This window comes from Thunnus maccoyii, chromosome 20 (assembly GCF_910596095.1).
Source record: "Thunnus maccoyii chromosome 20, fThuMac1.1, whole genome shotgun sequence".
NCBI classification, from domain to species: domain Eukaryota; kingdom Metazoa; phylum Chordata; class Actinopteri; order Scombriformes; family Scombridae; genus Thunnus; species Thunnus maccoyii.
In genome coordinates, this window is record NC_056552.1 from 13,618,510 (window position 1) to 13,637,656 (window position 19,147).

The 19,147-nt window shown below is 38.8% G+C and overlaps 2 protein-coding genes across 2 annotated transcripts; one reads left to right on the forward strand and one right to left on the reverse strand.

Moving 5' to 3' along the window:
* The first annotated feature begins 1,172 nt into the window (after positions 1–1,172).
* casp7 (caspase 7, apoptosis-related cysteine peptidase) lies at positions 1,173–9,188 on the forward strand. The gene is made up of 7 exons (XM_042397974.1): positions 1,173–1,354; positions 1,711–1,820; positions 5,741–5,892; positions 5,987–6,115; positions 7,275–7,450; positions 7,829–7,967; positions 8,114–9,188. The coding sequence occupies exons 2-7, from the start codon at positions 1,711–1,713 to the stop codon at positions 8,338–8,340; spliced, it is 933 nt and encodes a 310-aa protein (XP_042253908.1). The 5' UTR covers positions 1,173–1,354; the 3' UTR covers positions 8,341–9,188.
* Positions 9,189–12,397: 3,209 nt separating this feature from the next.
* On the reverse strand, positions 12,398–15,894 carry si:ch211-28p3.4 (E3 ubiquitin-protein ligase TRIM39). Its single transcript, XM_042398291.1, has 6 exons — positions 15,870–15,894; positions 15,625–15,720; positions 14,376–14,609; positions 14,223–14,242; positions 13,532–13,674; positions 12,398–13,347 (listed from the first exon to the last, which is right to left on the reverse strand). The coding sequence occupies exons 1-6, from the start codon at positions 15,879–15,881 to the stop codon at positions 12,770–12,772; spliced, it is 1,083 nt and encodes a 360-aa protein (XP_042254225.1). The 5' UTR covers positions 15,882–15,894; the 3' UTR covers positions 12,398–12,769.
* Between the last annotated feature and the right edge of the window lie 3,253 nt (positions 15,895–19,147).

The following is a 19,147-nucleotide window of genomic DNA, read 5'->3' on the forward strand; positions in this document are numbered from 1 at the left end:
TGAAACTGTCCCTTACTTGAAACCCTGTCCCGTGATGGACCAACCCCCCTCTATGTAGCACGATAGAAGACTGGCTGAGTCCAGCTGTCTGTCTGTTGGAGGAGAGTGCTGGTGAGACAAAGAGTGACAGAGTTCAGATGTCACTGCATATGTGTAATGATCCTGAGTTGGACAGCTAGTTCAACTTTGGGCACCTTGGTATGGCACTTAAAAAGAAGCGGAAGAGTGTAATACATGGTGTAACAGCTATAGATAGATGGATGAACATTGTCATAGTATCCGCACAACAATGAACAATCATATCACAATCTGTATCAGAATCATTATTGGCAATATTGACACATATAAGGAATATATAAAGTATAGGGTTGAAACTAACGATTACTTTCATTATTGATAAATCTGACATAATTTCTCAATTTATCAATTAACTGCTTTGTCTATAAAATGTCAGAAGATAGCAAAACATGCCAGTTGTAATTTCTTAGAGCCCAAGGTTACATCTTCAAATGTGTTGTTTTGTCCATTCAACAGTACAAAATCCAAAGATATTCAGTTTACTGTCATGTATGATACATAAATGCTTAAAATCATCACACTTGTGAAGCTGCGACCAGCAAATTTGGGGCATTTTTTCCTTAAAATGACTAAAACAATTATTTGATCATCAAAATAGTTGCTAATTGTTGCAGCTCTTAACAAGTCAAAGTGATACTGAATATTATGTTAGGTACTGTAATACAAGTAGTACAAGAGTGAATGGCAGTGAAAAAAATGCTGGACTATTGTACTGCTTGGACATTTATAGAGGCTCTAATGTTAATAATTTGTAAGAACAGTAACATGGTTTGGTATTGCAGGGTTATTGCACATGATTTTTGAGACATCACATCATCACATCATGACCATACAATGGTGTGGGTACAGTATTCTGATGGATCACCTTCGATTGTGTGTATAGTTTTAATTTTGTTATGTATAAAATAATATACTACAATTTTCTATATATATATTTTTTTTTTCTTTACATTGTTTTTTTTTTTACAGCTGTTCCTCGTGCCTAACATTCTGGATAAGACAGACTGTGGCTGATCTTTTCTTGTTAATACATACTGTATATGTATATGTATATACTGTATATCTGTTTGAATATCATATCTGAGTGACGCGCGGCTCTGACGTAGTTACGCACCTCAGACTTCAAACTGAGCATACTTTCATTTTCTCCTATGGTTTTCTCAAGATTTCTAAGGAACAGAAAGTCAGCACAAACTGCGGAGAAAGAAAACCGACTCACACTCAACTTTTGTGCAATACTGAAGCTGACATAGCAACAATACAAGAACGACAGAGTGTAAGTTCATGCTAACTTAGCCGCTCATAAGTTTTGAACATAGTTTTGATTCAGTTAGCGTTTTAGCTAACGTTGGCATAACTATGTTTTATGCTAATCAAGCAACAAGCTAACATGCTGGGTTGAGGTGGTGATTAAAATAGCTAATTATTATAGGTCTAAGTGTAGTAAATATTTGTTTATATTTATTTTAAACCTTTTGAACAACCGCTTACGAGCAATTTTGATGTTAGCAGTGATGAGGAAATATGAAGCGTTAAAATGATGTCAACGTTCGTCATACTGCTGTTGTTGTCAAACGTAATGTACAGTAAACCACAAGATGAAATGTAATATATGTGTTACTGTGACTGCAGATGGCTGGAGAACCTGAAAAGCCGACTGAACTTGGAGATGAGGAAGGGGAGCTGGTGGGAGACCAAACAGACGCCAAACCTGACCGCAGAGGGAGATTTCTACTGTTTGGGTGATTTCCTGTTTTATTAATCCAGTAACCTATATCTGCAGAGGGAAACCCACATTCATGGGAGGAATTCACATAGTTTGGACCATAAGGAATTAAATTCACTTAACATTTACGTTAATAGACTATGTATAAGAATATGCAAGTAGCTTGCACTTCTATTATTACTCCTTCTCCGGTTAACAACAGTCTATGACTATAGGGTTATTTCAGTGCTGGAGTTATAGTAAAACAAAATGATTGTTCTTTATCAAACTTTCATCTGTGGACTGATATGTGCCTATTTTGGTTGCTCATATTTACCTGGTGATTCATGCCATCTGTTATGATTCATTTGTGTGGCATAAAGAAGGCCTTGCATGACTTGGCTGTTTTGCGGCTGCAGTCCTCTTCCTCTTTCTTCAGAATGTGGTACTCTTTGAAACCTCTATCCAGATTGTTTTGTTTTTTGCTCCAGCCTTTCCTTCAGTAGTAGCCTAACTATTCTTCAGCGGCAGTGGCGCTGGGCAGGCAAGGTGTAGCTATTTGTGATTGTCCCTTTGTCCCTGTTTTCACCCTCAGTTGTTCCCGTGCTGGTTACTTTTTTAATTCTACATAATATAGAGAGAAAAATATGTTTTTGTGGTAAATTAGTAATGTTTCTAATATATTTATTTCACATTTTCTTCGTAAATGTAGCAATGATCATGCAGTGGTGCTACATCACTAAATACCTCAAAGAAAAATCAATTTTTACATATTAAAGGTATACTATGCAGGATTTGTTGGTTGGTGTTTGTAAACAAAGAGCATTCAAAGTTGACCCCTCCTCCCTGGCCCACCAAGAGAGAGAGAGAGTGAGTAGCAGTGGTTGAGCAAGCTAGAAAGTGAATGAAAAGAGCGAGCAGCACTGGCGAGAACAAAGCCGTGAATCAGATAAATAAAACATTATTTTCTGATTGTTTTGCGGCGGTAATGTTCTAAAGCACAAAAAAAACCTATGCCCACAGCTCCGCACAACCCTGTGGGAAGGTGCTATATTGCTGGATTTTGTATGATTGCAGAGCTTCGGCCTCTCTGCTCTGCATGTGTGTAGCTTCGGCCCTGCCCTCGGTCAAGCAGACACAGAGACCTGCAGCTCTTTAAACATCCATGACACAGAGAGCAGAGCGGAGCAGAGGAGAGAGACGGAGACAGCGATGTAACCTGGTCACTACACAAGAAGTCCGGCCCTCACACCTGCGCGTTGTTATTGGCTGGGGGCTATACACCTACTGCCCAAAGGCTGACGCCCAGAAGCGTCCCGGACACAGCAAAATAATAAGAAAATACAGACAGAGTCTGTACATTGTTTTTTAGGAAAATCCTGCATAGTATACCTCTACTTTGTGCAACAACTTCATAGAAGAATAGAAGACAACACATATTCTGCGTTTAGAAATATACTAGAGGTGTATTCAGAAGGTAATGTATTCTTTGTATATGGAGGTTGCATTTGTTCCTCTTGGCACCCAACTAATTAAACCATTAAAAACTATAAAATGTATACCCTTGACCCAACAACCCAGTTTTTGATGATCTAATTAGTGTAATGGGGCAAGAAGTTTAAACTGCATCACTGACGTTACATGAGCACTACAGAGAGTAGCCTCTGTTTATTCCAGTCTGACTCACAAGGTGGCACTACAAACCTTTGTAGTGGGGGAACATTTGTCAGCTAGGTTTCTCCCAGACACTGGTAATCAAACACAAAGTCTGTGTGCTCTGTGTGGCATTTCGATTATTACCCCAAACTGTCAAGATAACAGTGGAGGATTTTGTAATTGTTTCTAAAAAACATAAAACAACAAAATGAGGCATCTCAGATTTAGATTTATAAAAATAAAAGTGCTTTTGAAATATGTTGAATTGTTTAAAGGCAAAAGATGACTTAGTGTATTTAGAAATGAGCATACATTTAATGTTGAAATGATGTATGCCTAATCTGCATAGCAACATAGTCATGGCTACCAAACAGCAGACACGTGTGCCATATTTAGAAGTATTACATAAAACTGATACCAGCCTATCTACAGTACTTGGGCGGCATCTTTCAGAGGAACAAGGCATGACTAACAAGCAGATCAACATGTGATGCCTGTCGTGTCATGCCTGTCTGTGACGGAATTGTGTATAATGTCAAAAAGATGATAATTATTGTCTCTAGTATTATTTATAATTGTCTGCATTTCTCGGTTTTGTTTTAAACCAAGGAAGAAATTACATATAACCTGTAATTTCTTGGTAATTTGTTGTAGAGCTGAAACGACTATTTGATTAATCAAAGGTTAAGATGTTTGGCGAAGTGCCTGCTTTTTGTCTTCCTTCTTGTGCCTCTTGTGTAAAGGCTGAGATGGTTAGGCACTCACAGTTTGTATATTGGTACAGGTGGATTCTGTGCCTGTCAGCAGAGGAGCAACTTGTTGCCCTGTCTGACCTCAGCAGGGAGCGAGGCACAGGGGCCATGTGTGAATAGGCCTTTAGAAATCACTGGTGTGGTGGCAAGGCTGCTGACTCAGGGGGCTCACAGTGCGCCGCCCCTGTCCTCAGCACCCGCTGGCCCAGTCAGGTCTCCATCCAGTACAGAGAGCATGTCAGTATCCTAGCACACAGCCAAAAATTAAGCTGCCAGGTCTGGAGAAACGTACTCTTTTGGGGGAAAAAAAAGATACGAGACAAAACCAACGCATTTCAGATGCAGAGTGGCGTAGCGCTTAATGACGAACCCAGGTAAGACACAGCCGCCTCATATTCCTCTTCTCCCTCCTCCTACCTGCTCCTCTTTCTGCCATGCCCAGCCCACAGCAAAACAGAGTTGCAGCTGTTTGCCCACCCTCACGCAATTGTCAGGTACAGTATGTTGGCACAATTTGGAGGTGGGAGGGAGGCGTCAAAAGTTCTGGATCACATGTTTATTAGAATATGGCTGGGCCGCCTGTGAGTGTGTTTGCATGAGGTGGTTGGTGCGCGTTGCTGTGTATTGTTCCCGTGCTTGAGTAACCTGATGACTAGGCTCTTCTGGAACAAGCCTGGATTTTGTGAGCCCCCAATGGGCCAGTGTTGGCTAAGCTATCTGGATGGATCTTTTCAAGAATGGAAATATGACAGGTCTGTGAGAATTGCCACTCGTGGAAGATTTCCTCTCGCTCAATCTACATTGATATGCTACGGATTTTTTTTTATATCTTCGCTAAACAAATATGTTCTAGTTTTCTCTTTAACCGGACGGTGGATTACTGCGACCAAATTTGGCCGGGAAGTTAATGCCTTATTTGAAAACGTATGTACACTTTAGTTTCTGAGTAAGTGGTTCATAGTGTTTTCAGTTTCATGTGAGTTTTTCTTGCACTGGAGGTCTTGACGTTGACTTATGTTATAGTAACCATTATTTGTAGAAACATTTTGCCTTAAAAGTGACTGTAATGGTTTGGAAGAATCAAGGACATTTTTTAGAAAACTTTTGGCTTTCAAGACGCTGTCATATTTGGTAAGAGTCAAGAGTTTAACTGCACTTATGGGCCTTATTGAAGAAGAGAGCACTTTTTTACTAACTTGTAGCATCACAGAAGTGAGGTTTGTTGTGTCAAAATTCATTTTTTGAAATCGAATGGCCTTTGTGTTTGTCTTTGTTATTTTCATTCATATCACTATTCCTTTGCTGGTTTTTTATTTATGTTTTTGCAGTGTAAAAGACTAATATCTTGAGTAGTAATATTGCTTTTGATGTGTTCTTTTCTATTGTATATCTTTCAAAAGATCAGCCGATCTTAAGAAACGTTTTGCATTAGGTACAGCTCAAAAGTAAGTAATATTGTTGGAGTGTAGTGATGAATTTAAATTTTTTAACGATGCTACCGTGAAGTTTTATCTCTCCTTAATATTCTGCTTCTCTCTGACTCTGCTAGTAAGAAGAATAAGGATGGCCAGACGCGGGAGCAGGACTACTCTTCTGAAAGCCATTACAGAATTGTTTCACCAACATTCCAGTATAAGATGAGCCACCAGCGAGTGGGAAAGTGCATCATCATCAATAACAAAAACTTTGATGAAAAGACAGGTACAGCGACCATGTTTCATACACAACGTATACCTGTCAGTGCTTAATATTAGTGTATAAAGAGTAGTGTATTCTAAGCAGATTGTCTCCACAGGGATGAATGTACGCAATGGCACAGACCGAGATGCGGGAGAGCTGTTCAAGTGCTTCAAGAGCCTGGGCTTTGACGTCTACATCTACAATGATCAGACGTGTGAGAAGATGGAGCGTCTTCTCAGAGAGGGTGAGTCCTCTGCTATTCCGCTTTTTTTACTTTTTCCTTGTTCTCAAACTGGACAAAATTAGTAACAGCGCTGAACTGTTTGGCTTCCAATGCTAATCCGAGCAAATAATATATAGAGAAACCTTTTAGAAACACCATGGGATATTTTCAGAATTTTCTTTCATAGTGATTAAGGTGGTACCTAAATGGAGGCTAAGTTGTATGCCTCATACACTCATACTAGCTTTTATTTGGACTTAAAAGATGCCGTGAATGTCGACACAATTATATAGTAAAGTCGCATTTCTTGTAACAGCGTCTTGGATACATTATTTTCAGTTGAGGGAAGGTGAAAAGATTTGGATTTTCAGGTATTGGTAGCACAGATATCTCCTGACTTTGCAAGCAAATAGTTTTACAGTATATAACAGATTTGTTATCAACTCTACCAGACTCATCAATATACATACATTACAGTACAGTTATCTGCTTTAAGAAACTTAAAGACTAAATTATGTGTTTCTTAAAACCACCAGGTAAGACAGCAGGTGGAGCTGTTGTAAAATAAAATAATTACATAAACTACTGAAGATGCTACATGTCCAGCAAAAAAGTTTAAACTTTTGGTGTCACTGATCAAACTACTTGACGTTTCTCTGGCCAGATTTCATCATGTCAAAAAGTCTACTAGTACACAAGAAATCTAAAAATCTAAAGGACATTATGTCATGAAGTTTAATGAGCACAGTTGTTGTGTTCTCTTGAGGATGGACCCTTTCTTCTCGTGCAACCCTCTGGCTAAAATGTCAACTTTGCACACAAAATATCTCATTATGTGCCATCTTCAACAGAAAGACTGCAATGGAATTCACTCAGCACTTTCATGCTCTTAAGGAGATGAATACAACTGTGTATTAGGGTCTAGCAATATGCTGAGGTGCAACATTTTATTATAAGATTAGAAAATCATAATTAATTGAAATTTAAATAAACAAAAGTCATTTAGATTGGAATAATAACCTTAAAATTTAAAGAAAAAATTCAAGAATCGTAAACGGATAAGGGCTAAATAAATTCCAGACTGGATTATGTTACTGAGATCGTTAATTGATTTGGAGAAGTTTAATGAGGCCTGAGCCGAGCTAAGAGCTGAGTGTTTGTTTGTGTGTGTATGGGTCAGCCTCGGAGGAAGACCATAGTGACAGCTCGTGTTTCGCCTGTATCCTGCTAAGCCACGGCGAGGAAGGCATGATCTACGGCACAGATGGAGCCATGCCCATCAAGTCCATGACCTCGCTGTTCAGGGGGGACATGTGCAAAAGCTTAGTCGGAAAGCCCAAACTCTTCTTCATCCAGGTATGCAATTCTGAAGACTTAATTTTTACAAATGAGAGTGTGATAAGAAAAATACGGTGTGATTATGTAACAATAATGGTACAGTTGTAGGACAACTCGTACATTTTATGTGTCAAGTTCACCACTTTTGACCCAAATGGTTAACAGAGGGGTTTAATTTATAAAAAAAATGTAACTGTAAATGTAACAGTTGGTTTTGTTGAGAAGAGAGATTGAAATGGCTTTCAGTAGCTCTCCCAGAGGACTGAAAATAATAATTGTTTTAAGTGTTTCCCAGCTCAGCTTTTAAAAACAGTTAATTTTTAATTGCTTCACCAGGTCATCGTTGAGAAAGCTACTCAGGATCACAATGAAATGTCATTTCATTTACTTCACCAGGCTTGTCGGGGTTCTGAATTTGATGATGGTATACAGACAGATTCGGGTCCGCCGAACGATACCCTGGAGACGGATGCTAATCCAAGACATAAGATCCCTGTAGAGGCAGATTTCCTCTTTGCCTACTCCACTGTGCCAGGTAAACTGTTTTAAATTGAAGATGTTTATATTGGCAAATGTAAGACTGCTTGAAAGTGAGAGTATCTTAAGTGTCTAACATCCCTCTTCTGGATATCAGTTAGCAGACGGTTTCATTGCTAATTCATGATGATGGTGATTTTGCAGGGTATTACTCATGGAGGAACCCTGGACGCGGCTCCTGGTTTGTCCAGGCGCTCTGCAATGTCCTCAACGAGTTTGGCAAGCAGCTGGAAATAATGCAGATCCTGACACGTGTCAACTACATGGTGGCCACCAGCTTTGAGTCCTGGTCTGAAGACCCACGCTTCAGTGAGAAGAAGCAGATTCCTTGCGTGGTCTCTATGCTGACGAAAGAACTGTATTTTAACTGACCGCCACTCTAACCGACTGGACTATATGACACTACGGACTGACTGATTGACCGACTAGACTGACCAGACTGACTGTTTCAGGCACCGACTTAGCGGTCAAAGCATTCAGGGATGATTCAGGCCCAGCAGGACACTGCACATTTGGAGCACGTATGACATTTTGCACGTGTAGCTGGGCCTGAAAATGAGCACTCCGTGAGAAAAGACAAATATTTACAGTGACACTCCGCGTTCATGTGTTGATGGTGAAACTTCTTCTTCAGGTTATTCTTCAGAATAACGGCGTCACATTGATCTGATCTTTGTCGACAGGCATTGTGAAATATCCATGTTATTCTACCAGCCCGGGAAATTTGCTGCCAGTTTTTCGTGGGTTTGGGGAATCATATCTGAATATGTGTTTCACCATTTTCCAGCATTTGGAACAGATGTTGAAAGGAACTGTACCTAGTGGACAGGACTCTTCAAGGCCAAGCTTGCATTCATTGCCTAGATCAGGGTTTCTGATTAACTGAAATAATTAACATTTGGAGTTCTGAGAGAAATCTCTTCAGAAACAGATCATGAACCTGTCTAAGGCAGTCCTATGTCCTTTGTACAGTGTACAATACTATTAACAACTATTAACTAAAATTAAATTGGAAAACAAGGGACAGTTGAATGTTTTAAATGAATCATTTGACATTTGGAAAAATATGCTTATTCCCTTTCTTGCATAGAGTTCGATAAGATCGATGCCACTCTAATGTCTGTACAGTAATGAATCTGTATCTGTACAGATATGAATCTAAAGCCAGCAGCTCATTAGCTTAGCTTAGCATAAAGGCTGGAAACAAGGGAAAACAGCTAGCCTGGCTCTGTCCAAAGGTTACAAAATCTGCCTACCAGCACCTCTAAAAGCTCACAAATGAACATGTTATATCTTATATTTATACCTATGTTTAATCCGGACAAAATCTGAGGAGTAAAAATGCCAAATTGTGGTTTTGACATGTTCATTAGTAAGGTTTAGAGGTGCTTGTAGGTGTATTTTTTAATCGGTGGACAGAGCAAGGCTAGCTGTTTCCCCTTGTTTCCAGTCTATGTGCTACACTAAGCTAACCAGCTGCTGGTTGTAGCTTCATGTCCCTTCACGCATGAAAGTGATATACTGTAAATCTTTTCTTTCCAACTCAAAGGAAATAACCGTATTTCCAAAAATGTCAAACTATTCTTTTAAAAGCCTTTGTGAATGAATGCTGTCCTTATGTTTTATCTCAGGTCAGTCTATAGAAATCTCCACTAGGAAACTGGAGTAACAAATTGGAGTGATTACAAATCCTATGATTGCCATATGAGAAATGAGGGACCTGCTTTGATTACTAACCCTGTCCGATGTGGAGGCAAAAAAAAAAGAAAAGAAAAAAAAAAAAAAACGCATCTGGAAAATGGATCAGATCATTTTCAGCTATCTGTGTTTTAATGTTTTCAGCTGTCAATCGTCCAGAAAAGAGGCAAAAGAAAAAGACAACACTCCTCTGAGCAGAAACATGTCATGATGCTCTTGCCAAAGGCTCAGTGTTTCAGCCTTCCTAGCAAGTTTAAGTTGGTAGCAGCATGCTGGCATCCTCAGGTTCTTTAATGTCCCATTAAGTGGGTAAATGTAATGTTAAAGAATTTCATATATGTATGGCTAGGAAGGTGCAATCTTTTGCTGTGTAATGATTAGTTCTATGAGATCTTGGGTCAAGTGCATAGTATATAGTCCACCTCCATAAAAGCAAGGATCATTTGCAACTTTGCCAGTTTTCTCAGCGTGATGTTGACGACTTCACTCGCTTGTTGTTCAAGCCTGCATAAGTGAAGTTCATGTATTTGCATATGATCAAAATTACGCATTTGTCTTATTAATAGTCAGGGTCCAACAAATCAGTTTTATGAATTTCCCTTTTTTAATCTTTAAATTTTGACATTCCTCTTCGCGGCTGTATCTTTAGCAAATGATATGATACAGATTTTAGGATTTTTACTCCAGATAGAGAACTTGAGAATGTCTAAATCTGTGTCATAAATTTGGGAAATATCACTATGTAAAGCTGGACTGGCGCCCAAAGCACAAATGCCACATCATTTCACTGTATATTAGTGTTGTACATTGTCACACTTAAACACACACTACACTGTAGTAACAGGTACCAAGCAATGTCTTCCTATTTTTATTTTAAAAATTGAGCTTTGATTTCGATTAAAGTAAAAAAAACAAAAACAATTAGATTGCTTTGATTGATTATTTTTAAACATATTGCCAACTATTTATTAAAATAATATTGTATTATTTAGTGAATGATTTATTGTCATTGAGTTATTTGATAAAAACTAACAATATATATTTTTTCCAAATGAAAGACATTTGCCATTTTGTCATTACAGCTTACACAAAGTTTGTTTCTGCAAATACGCTGTGTTATTGTCCCAAAGTGTGTCAATCACAGAGGCAGCTATTACTGGTGGTGACAAGTCTGAACATACACAATCCACATGTCTACAATACACACTCTCACTGTTGCCGCAATGTTTTTACATTATTCACATGACTGCATGTGTCAGGAACTTTGGGGAAAAGTTCAGCAATAGCTTTAATTTGTCATTATATTTTCCCCTTTTCACTCTTTGTATTTTTTAGTCACTTTTTTTATTTTATAGCACAATTATATAATATTTATTGGAGCCAGAAGTGTGATCAATACTGGCTTGAGACATTTCCCATTTTAACCAGTGCACTTGTCCAATACAGACACAACTCTTGAATCCTCTCGACACATGGATCTCTGATCAGTGATGTGGTGCCCAACCTGTGCTGAAAGTAGTGTTTGCTCCACTTGTTTTGGAATGGAATTGAAGGAGGGAAAAAAATATATTTTTAGGGGTAAAATTTTAAATGCTTTCCGGTGTTAAATGCTGTTGTCCTCAGGAATATATTTGAAAAGATTTGGAAAAATGAATGAATGCATTAAATAGAAAGTATAATCTGGCCCAATTTTTTATTTTGGGGCAATAATACCTTGTTTAAATAATTTCGAAACAGAGGAATGCTTATGTAAACATTTTATTGTATTAAACATAAAGAATTTATTGTGTAATGAGTTGTGTATTTTTTTTTATCACCTCCCCTTGCATATACGTGAACAAAGATCACATTGAAAGGCTGATATTTTTTACACTGGGATGATGCTTGAAACATGGTAATGAATACACTGAATATCACTATCAAATACTGAAGACACTAAAAATGTAATAAAAATGCTTTTGAACAGCATCCTGAATTTATACTCACTATTACTTTTAATTTTCAACCATCCATCCTTCTAATAATAACAGTAGACAAACATCTTTAGCTTTCTGATTACACTTAAAGGTAAGGCTGGTGATACTTTATATTTTTCTTGTTGTCAACAAATCCAAATGAAATGACCAAAACCAGCAATGAATTGATTCTACTAACAGACCCTGTTGTCAAAGCCTGATGAAGATGATTCCTCTGTGCTGTGGGACTCCATTGTTGTCCAAAAAATATTAAAAACATGTATGAGACACAGTGTTGCACTGGGTGACATTTTTATTCATTACCATGAACATGGGCACTGTAGTTTATTTTAACTCAGTCCCACATACACTCTGCTGTTGCCGTAAATAGAGGCAAGCACACCGAGTGTGTATTTATCCGCAACAGAAAATAGTCCCTGACAAATGCTGTATTTACTTCTGTTTGAGTAATGTTTGAAAATTTTTGACCTATTTTTTTAAAGATTAATGTGGTGGGTGTCTCAATAAACTACATCTAAGGGAGTTACAGTGCAGACCTTCATCTTTCTTTGTTAAAGATTAATGTCTTCAGTAGTAACCAAAGGTGCCACAGACCTGGTAGAGAACTTCATAAGTACTGAAAAATAAAGGCTACTGGCTTTGTCCTTTAAGTTCAATAAATGGTGGACAAATCCAAATTCTTGATTGAGTGTTGAGATCTATCTCAACAAATCAGAGTTTTTAAATTATTATTTATGAATGAAAGGCTTCCACTCTTTGGCATCTCTGACATCTGTTTTTTGCATTTCCTCATCTGGATATTCTGGTTCATCATGGCATTAAAGATAGAGCTCAGGTAATAACCACTTTACCAGAATATGATGAACAGCTTTGGCATGTCCACTGTAAATAAAAGCATGAATGACTGAAAATGAATCACATCACTGGGAAATCTAAAATAGAGATACTCTTCAGCCATTCCTTTAAATATATTTAGACTAGCCTGGCACGCACAGTATCCAAGGCTGATGCTGTGTCACAGGTCAGGAATGTCAGATCAGGCAATAGTGTGCATGCCCCACAGCGCAACACATTCCTGACCATCTCTGCTCCTTCCCTCCTACCCCTGAGGCCTTCCTGCCCCTCCTCAGAGAACAGGAGCTGATCGGGAAGCATCACAAATCTTAAGGGATTTCCAGTTTGTGCCTTCGTTGTCGTGACCAGGACATAAGGCTTGATGTAGGGTGTCAGTGAACCTCCCGGTGCAGAAGCAGTAGAGGGGGGTCATGGTATCAGCCCCTACAAAGCATACCGTGCCCCCGGGAAAGCTGCAGTATACCCCGATGCGGGTGAACTGTTTTCCTGCCAGCAGGGGCAGCTCATAGTGAACACCAGCATGCCAGGCTGTGTAGTCTCCATTAAAGTATTCCACACACCAAGACTCCCTGCCACGGCCAAGCCAGCAGTCCTCCTCTCGGCCAGCACGTGGGATGCTCGGGTAGGTGAGACCCAGCTCCCAGTAGGTCTTCTCGCTCACCTCCACCTCCCAATACTGGCGGCCCTCGCTGAAGCCTTTCTGGCTGATGACGTTTAGGGTGGTGTCAAAGCGGGAGGGCGTCTCTGGGACATCCTGCCAGGTGTCTGTGTAGGTGGCTGAGTCCCCTTCTGAAGAGATGATCAGCTTGGGGTGGGCAGTGTCGGCATCAAGGACAACATCTGTAGCATCTGTATAAGAGACAACAAATCAGTCCAGTGTTTTGTGCAAAACAGTGCACATGAGTTGTCACGTTTTCCCCACACCTGAGACAAAGACTTGGCACCTGTGGCATGTCCTACTTGACGGTAATTGTAACCTTTGGCACAAGACTCCTTCACATATCAATCTACCTGTCATTCTAGGTGAACTCACAGCTCTGAAACAGTTTCTTGGTGACAGGGACTTGGGATCTGATAAACAGCAGAAGGTTGATAGTAAGACTCAGCAGTTGTTCATTCTTGAACTCATCTAGCTGAATCAGGTCAGGGTCAGTCAACTTCAGTGTCTCAGAAATTCTAAACAAAAAAAAAACAAGATACAAACAACAATGATAGGTTGATTGTCAAGCTTTTTTAGAAACAATAACCAATGTGACAAATCTATTACAGAAAACAACTATTAACACAGTAGTAGTGCTATAGATTCTGTAAGTTCTAACAACAAATAATATTAGCAAAAATATGTAAGGAAGTGTCATTGAATTGAATGAGCATTGAATTTAACTTTAAAGTCATGGTATGAGCATGATCACGTTTTGTCTAGAACGTGTTTGATAGTTTGAGATAAACAGTTTGTCCCTGAGATGCACAAGGAAGTGTTGTGATCAAAAATTTTCCGTAAGTGACAAACTGACTGTGGGCGGTAAATAAACAAATCCAATTACCAGCTTATTTAAGCAACTTTTCCGTCATCGAATTTTCCACTCTGGTAATTCCCCTTTGTTCTCAGAGAAATATTTGAATGTCTGGTAGTCACTCTGATTTACCACAGTTTCCTATGTGCCAAATCTAGCAAATGTAACTGTATGTATAAGATTTTGTAGCTTTCTGTCATGTAAACATACCTTTTTTCAGTTTCAGCATTCTGTAGAAGGTATAAAAACAATAAATTCATAGCATTAAAAAAACAGCTTGACACAAAAAGTAAAATAGACTGTACATGCCCTATAAATTGGAAATGGCATCACATGAAATCACCACTTTGGATCTGTGTTTACCTGCATGTCAACTTCTTGTGTGTCCTTTTTCACCTGGGCACTGATGTTGGCCAGTTCCTGGTCCAGTTCCTGGGTGAGGTGGTAGCAGTCCTCTATCCTCTCCTCCACTAACTTCTCTATGGCCTCGTGCTCCGTGTCCAGCTGGGTCAGTGTGATCCGAAGATCCTCATCCAAAACCCGCTTCATGTCCTCATACCTCTTCTTGATTTTCTCTTTCAATACGTCATTCTTTTTCTGAAGACCCATGGAGGGTAAGAAGGAAAGCATAACATTGTACAATATGGGCAAAACAAATACAGGTATAGTGTTTTTGACCCCAAATAGTCAAAGATTCAGCCATGCTTGACTATTTTATTTTATATTGACCCTCCTTTTCACTGATGCCCATAATACTAGAGGAATACTGTTGCAATAACATATATTATGTAGACTAGTTATTAATACATGGTCTAGTTGGGATGCAGACCCCTAAGCCAGCAAACCCTGCTTTGATAACACCTGATATAATCACTTTGAACACAATATGATAATTAGGACCATATGCAACACTTCCAGCATCTAAGAAGAGAGTTTTTATACAGAACAGAGAGCAATAGATAAAAGCAAGTCACTTTATTGGGAGAAATGCCCTATTGATTGGAGAGCACAGGAAAATGGTGAAGTAGCACGACTGCTGAAATGCAGAAGAATGAAAAGCAGGCAGAGATGTACAGGTGCACTTCAGAATACAAAATTCATTTAACCTTGAAGTGAATTTCCCACAACAGCACAAGGGCAGACTCCATGTTCCACTGCTGTCAGCGAAAATAAAAAAAAATGACGTTAAGTGGGCACCTGATCACTTAACTAACTGAAAAAAAAGAGTAAGCCCACAATTCACATCACTCTAGATTACAAAGCATGCATCATGATTTTAGGGTGTATAACAATGACTTATTTGCCTCTTGCACCCTTGGGTTATTTTCCAAGCCCAAGCCCTATTTTTCAGCCCAATCAATTCAAACTGTTCCCACACCAACCTTCATTGACTTTAACCATATCTCTGAGTTTTGAGAGTCATAGATTCACAAAGCCAATATTTCCATCAAGGTGTCCCACCTTGTGTGATTTAGCAGGTTATTAGCCTGCAGACTAATAGCAAAAAAAAAAAGGAGGAGATAAATTATCAACTAATGACAGTTGTCAGCAAGCAATCTGTATTGTATTGTATTTCTACTCACAACAGAGTCAAGAAATATAATAGACTTACTGTTATCTCCACCTGCTTTGCTGCTAGCTTCTTCATCCTGTAGGCGATGACATCTCTTTGTCTCTGCAGGTGCTGTTGATGTTTCAGAAGCATTTCCTTGAAAATACACAGAGGCAGGACAGAAATCAGCCAAGAACTGCAGTTAAAAGGGTGCAAGGGTGGCGGGTCAATATTGTCATTGGTGTTTCCTCTGAAAAAGAAACCAAAGGTGAAGTGCTTACTTCTTTTGTAAGCTTCGCTCCTACCTTGCTATACATTTTCTGTACAGTAGTGCAGATAAAACTCCACTAACCACCAGTGACAACATGACCATGGGGGCTTTTATAGGCCTGTTACTGATGTGACAGCCTTGTCTTGGGGGAGGGTCGGGGACAGGGTGGTCTTGTGCACCTGTCACCTCCAAAGTTCTGATGCTCTGGCAGGCACGTGCCTTGTTCTATAAAACAGAGAAGGTGAATCTAAACTGTAGCAGGACAGTAATGCAGACAAAACTGCTATACAATGTCCTTCTAAACAAGAAGCCCAAGAGCTCTATTTATACTGACCTGACACTGACCTTGATTAAAGTGTGGGTGTGTGTATGTGTGTGCTTGTGGCCTACATACACATCTCAAGAAGTTTGTGAATTTTATGAGACATTTATGGTACTTTTGTACCTCATGGACGATTCATGCAAAGTGTTTTTTCACAAATATATCAAGTAGACAGAGCGATGAAGAGCATCTTCACCCTGAGAAAGTTAAATTAAGTCTCAGAGTGCCTGTTTAAAATGCTTTCCATAACCATTGACCTTTTACATGCATAGCACAAATGAGCCATTCATATGTACACGCAGGGAGATGTCAAATCTAACAAAAGCAGCTGCTGCATTGACTCCCCTCTGTGCAATGATTTACAATACTAAAGTCAAATGTTAGTCATGCTCACGTCACAAGCTCACGTCACAGTACATACATAGAATATCCCCCCAAATCTGCTACTTCAGTATTTGACTGAACCGTCTCTTCCTCCCTGTTATCCTTACATATTTCTCATTAAAGGACATGGAAAAAGTGGCACGGCACAGTGTGGCCCTATGCCTCCTTCTGAGAGCTATATTGACTGTGATCACTCAGACTGACATGCCCTTTTATGAGATAATTTAAGAATCAGAGATGGTCGAACAAGCCACTTTAGAGAGAGATTTGCTTGTCATCTTAGATTATGGAATATACACGGCTTTGACTCTACTGATAAATAGACCTTGAATCAGTGCAGAATTTTATCGTCTGCATTTCACCTTGGGAATGTCTCCTCTCTGAACTAGCCTGCACTTACTCCCTCCTCTACTTTTACCAAAGCATGCTTGTATTGTTCAGGTTTTTACACTCCTACACCTACCTACTATATTTGCCCCTGTACAATTGCCACTGACACAGCAACTTTTGAATGTCAGCATCGCTATAAACACATCACATTGTTTAGGCTCTTTCACAGAGGTGTTGACTATATTTTATAGTCATTTTTGAGGTTGTAGTTCATGCCAGTGGGCTTTGACAGTTCACATTCATGGTTGCCAGCCAATGAATTGTTATGACTTTTGTGATCCCCTAACTTTTCATTTAGCGCCACCATCAGGACAAATTTTCGATTTGTCCAATACTTTGATTTATGAACAAATACCTGCAAAACTAATGGCATTACCATCTGTATGTTTAGTGCTAATTATCAAATGTTAGCATGCTAACAAGCTAAACTTAAGATGGTGAACATATGAAACATTTTACCTGCTACTCGTTAGTATTGTCACTGTGAACATGTTAGCATTCTGACATTTGAGCATTTAGCTTAAAGCACAAGTACAGCCAAACTGAACTGCTAGTGTAGTGTGGCTTTATACTCTCTGTTAATCTGTTTGTCCATCATTGATGTACATTGTCACATTTTGCAAGGCTGAAATTTACGATAAATTTAATTACTGGCTTTAGAAAGATACCATAGAAATGTGAAAGTGGTAATTATTGTAAATTCTGAACTCGTGCAACCAATTTCACAATTTATTATAATTTACCTGTGTGTTTTTGGACACTATTTAAGTCACTGTTGATGTGGTTTTGCCATTATTTTTACCACACTTAAAGTCAACTACAATCATCAGTGTTCATGAGATATCAACATATAAATCATCTGATGTTAAAAAGTTGGCATCAGTCTTTTCTTTTATTGCCAGAGCTCTTGAATGTGATGCCTTAAATTCTCATTTAAGGCATCACATTGTTGGACCTCAGCCAATCTAACTTTAAGGCAGTCCACTCCAGTAACACTGGAGACCTTAGTACATACATTTTTTAGTTTTTCTACTCATGATTTTGAAAACGTTTTGTATAAATGCATCACCTTTCATGTGCTGTTAATCATGAAAATACATTATACTCGACACATTTGTGTCAGTAAAGCAAATTCTGTAATCCGCATGAGCATGTCATTTTATTTCCTAAATGCCAAAAAAAAAAAAAAAAGACATACTCTCCAGTGTTATTCAAGTGGAACAAGGTTCTTAAGAAACTCTGACTGGAATTATGCAGCTAAACAACACAGCAATCAGACCTTCAAAGCCATTGAAGCAAGGAACCAGAAACTCAAGTCGCCAGTATAAATATTTTGCCATTGTTTGCCAGTTGCAGAGAAACATCCAGCTTCCTCGTGCAGCAATACTATTTGTCAGAGAGCGCGAGCTGAGCAGGATCTCTTTACAGGTGCTCCACAGGTAAGCAATTCCTGCCATGCTTAGAAGCAATATATTCACTGATACATGTGTTGGAATTATTTGTTTTCCTGTTGAATTGCTCTGTGATATAAAATTTAACGTGCATGCACTAGCCAACACATGTTTGGTTCTGTCTCAGAAAAGTGATCAATAGTGTAAATGTTGATGGTGTGGAACAAATTTATGAGTTTTAAATTGCAGAGATACTATATTTTCATATATATGTGTGTTTCTTTTTTTTTAAATAGTGCAGTTATGCCTTTTCAGGGAACATTCAGAATCATAACATTTTCTGTTTTATTCCATTATATTTACATCTTCTGTTTGTGAATAGAGCTCTATTTCATGCTCTGCTTTTGCAGGCACGTGTCTATTCTTAATCCCTACATTGTTCATTAAAAGGTTAACTATTTCCCTCTGGATATTTTTATGCTGTTTTGAAGAGACAGAGACTGTTAAAATCCTGTGTTATTTTTGTTTAGGTGTGGTGTCACAATGAACAAGAGCCAGAAGAGTACAGGTGTTGTATCACATCTGTTTTGATATTTGATTTAGGTGTTTATTTACTGGTATTTTGCAGCTATTTATAGAGTAGACAACCCGCTTTTACAGCTAGGAAACCTGGAATGTGCTAATGTGCTGCATGTTAACAGAGTTAACAGTTTGGATTGTAGCCATTTACCAATATCTTTATCTACAGTACTAATCAAAAGTTTAGACACACCCTCCTATTCACTTGAATGAGAAAGTGTCTCCAGACTTTTGACTGCTGTGCTT

Coding starts and splice junctions, on each gene's coding strand:
- casp7 (XM_042397974.1), top strand. CDS start 1,711: ATGGCTGGAGAACCTGAAAAGCCGACTGAACTTGGAGATGAGGAAGGG. Junction 6,116..7,274: donor GGAGCGTCTTCTCAGAGAGG/GTGAGTCCTCTG, acceptor TGTATGGGTCAG/CCTCGGAGGAAGACCATAGT. Junction 7,968..8,113: donor TGCCTACTCCACTGTGCCAG/GTAAACTGTTTT, acceptor GTGATTTTGCAG/GGTATTACTCATGGAGGAAC.
- si:ch211-28p3.4 (XM_042398291.1), bottom strand. Junction 14,243..14,375: donor CACAAGAAGTTGACATGCAG/GTAAACACAGAT, acceptor TACCTTCTACAG/AATGCTGAAACTGAAAAAAG. Junction 13,675..14,222: donor AATGCTGAAACTGAAAAAAG/GTATGTTTACAT, acceptor TTTTTTGTTTAG/AATTTCTGAGACACTGAAGT.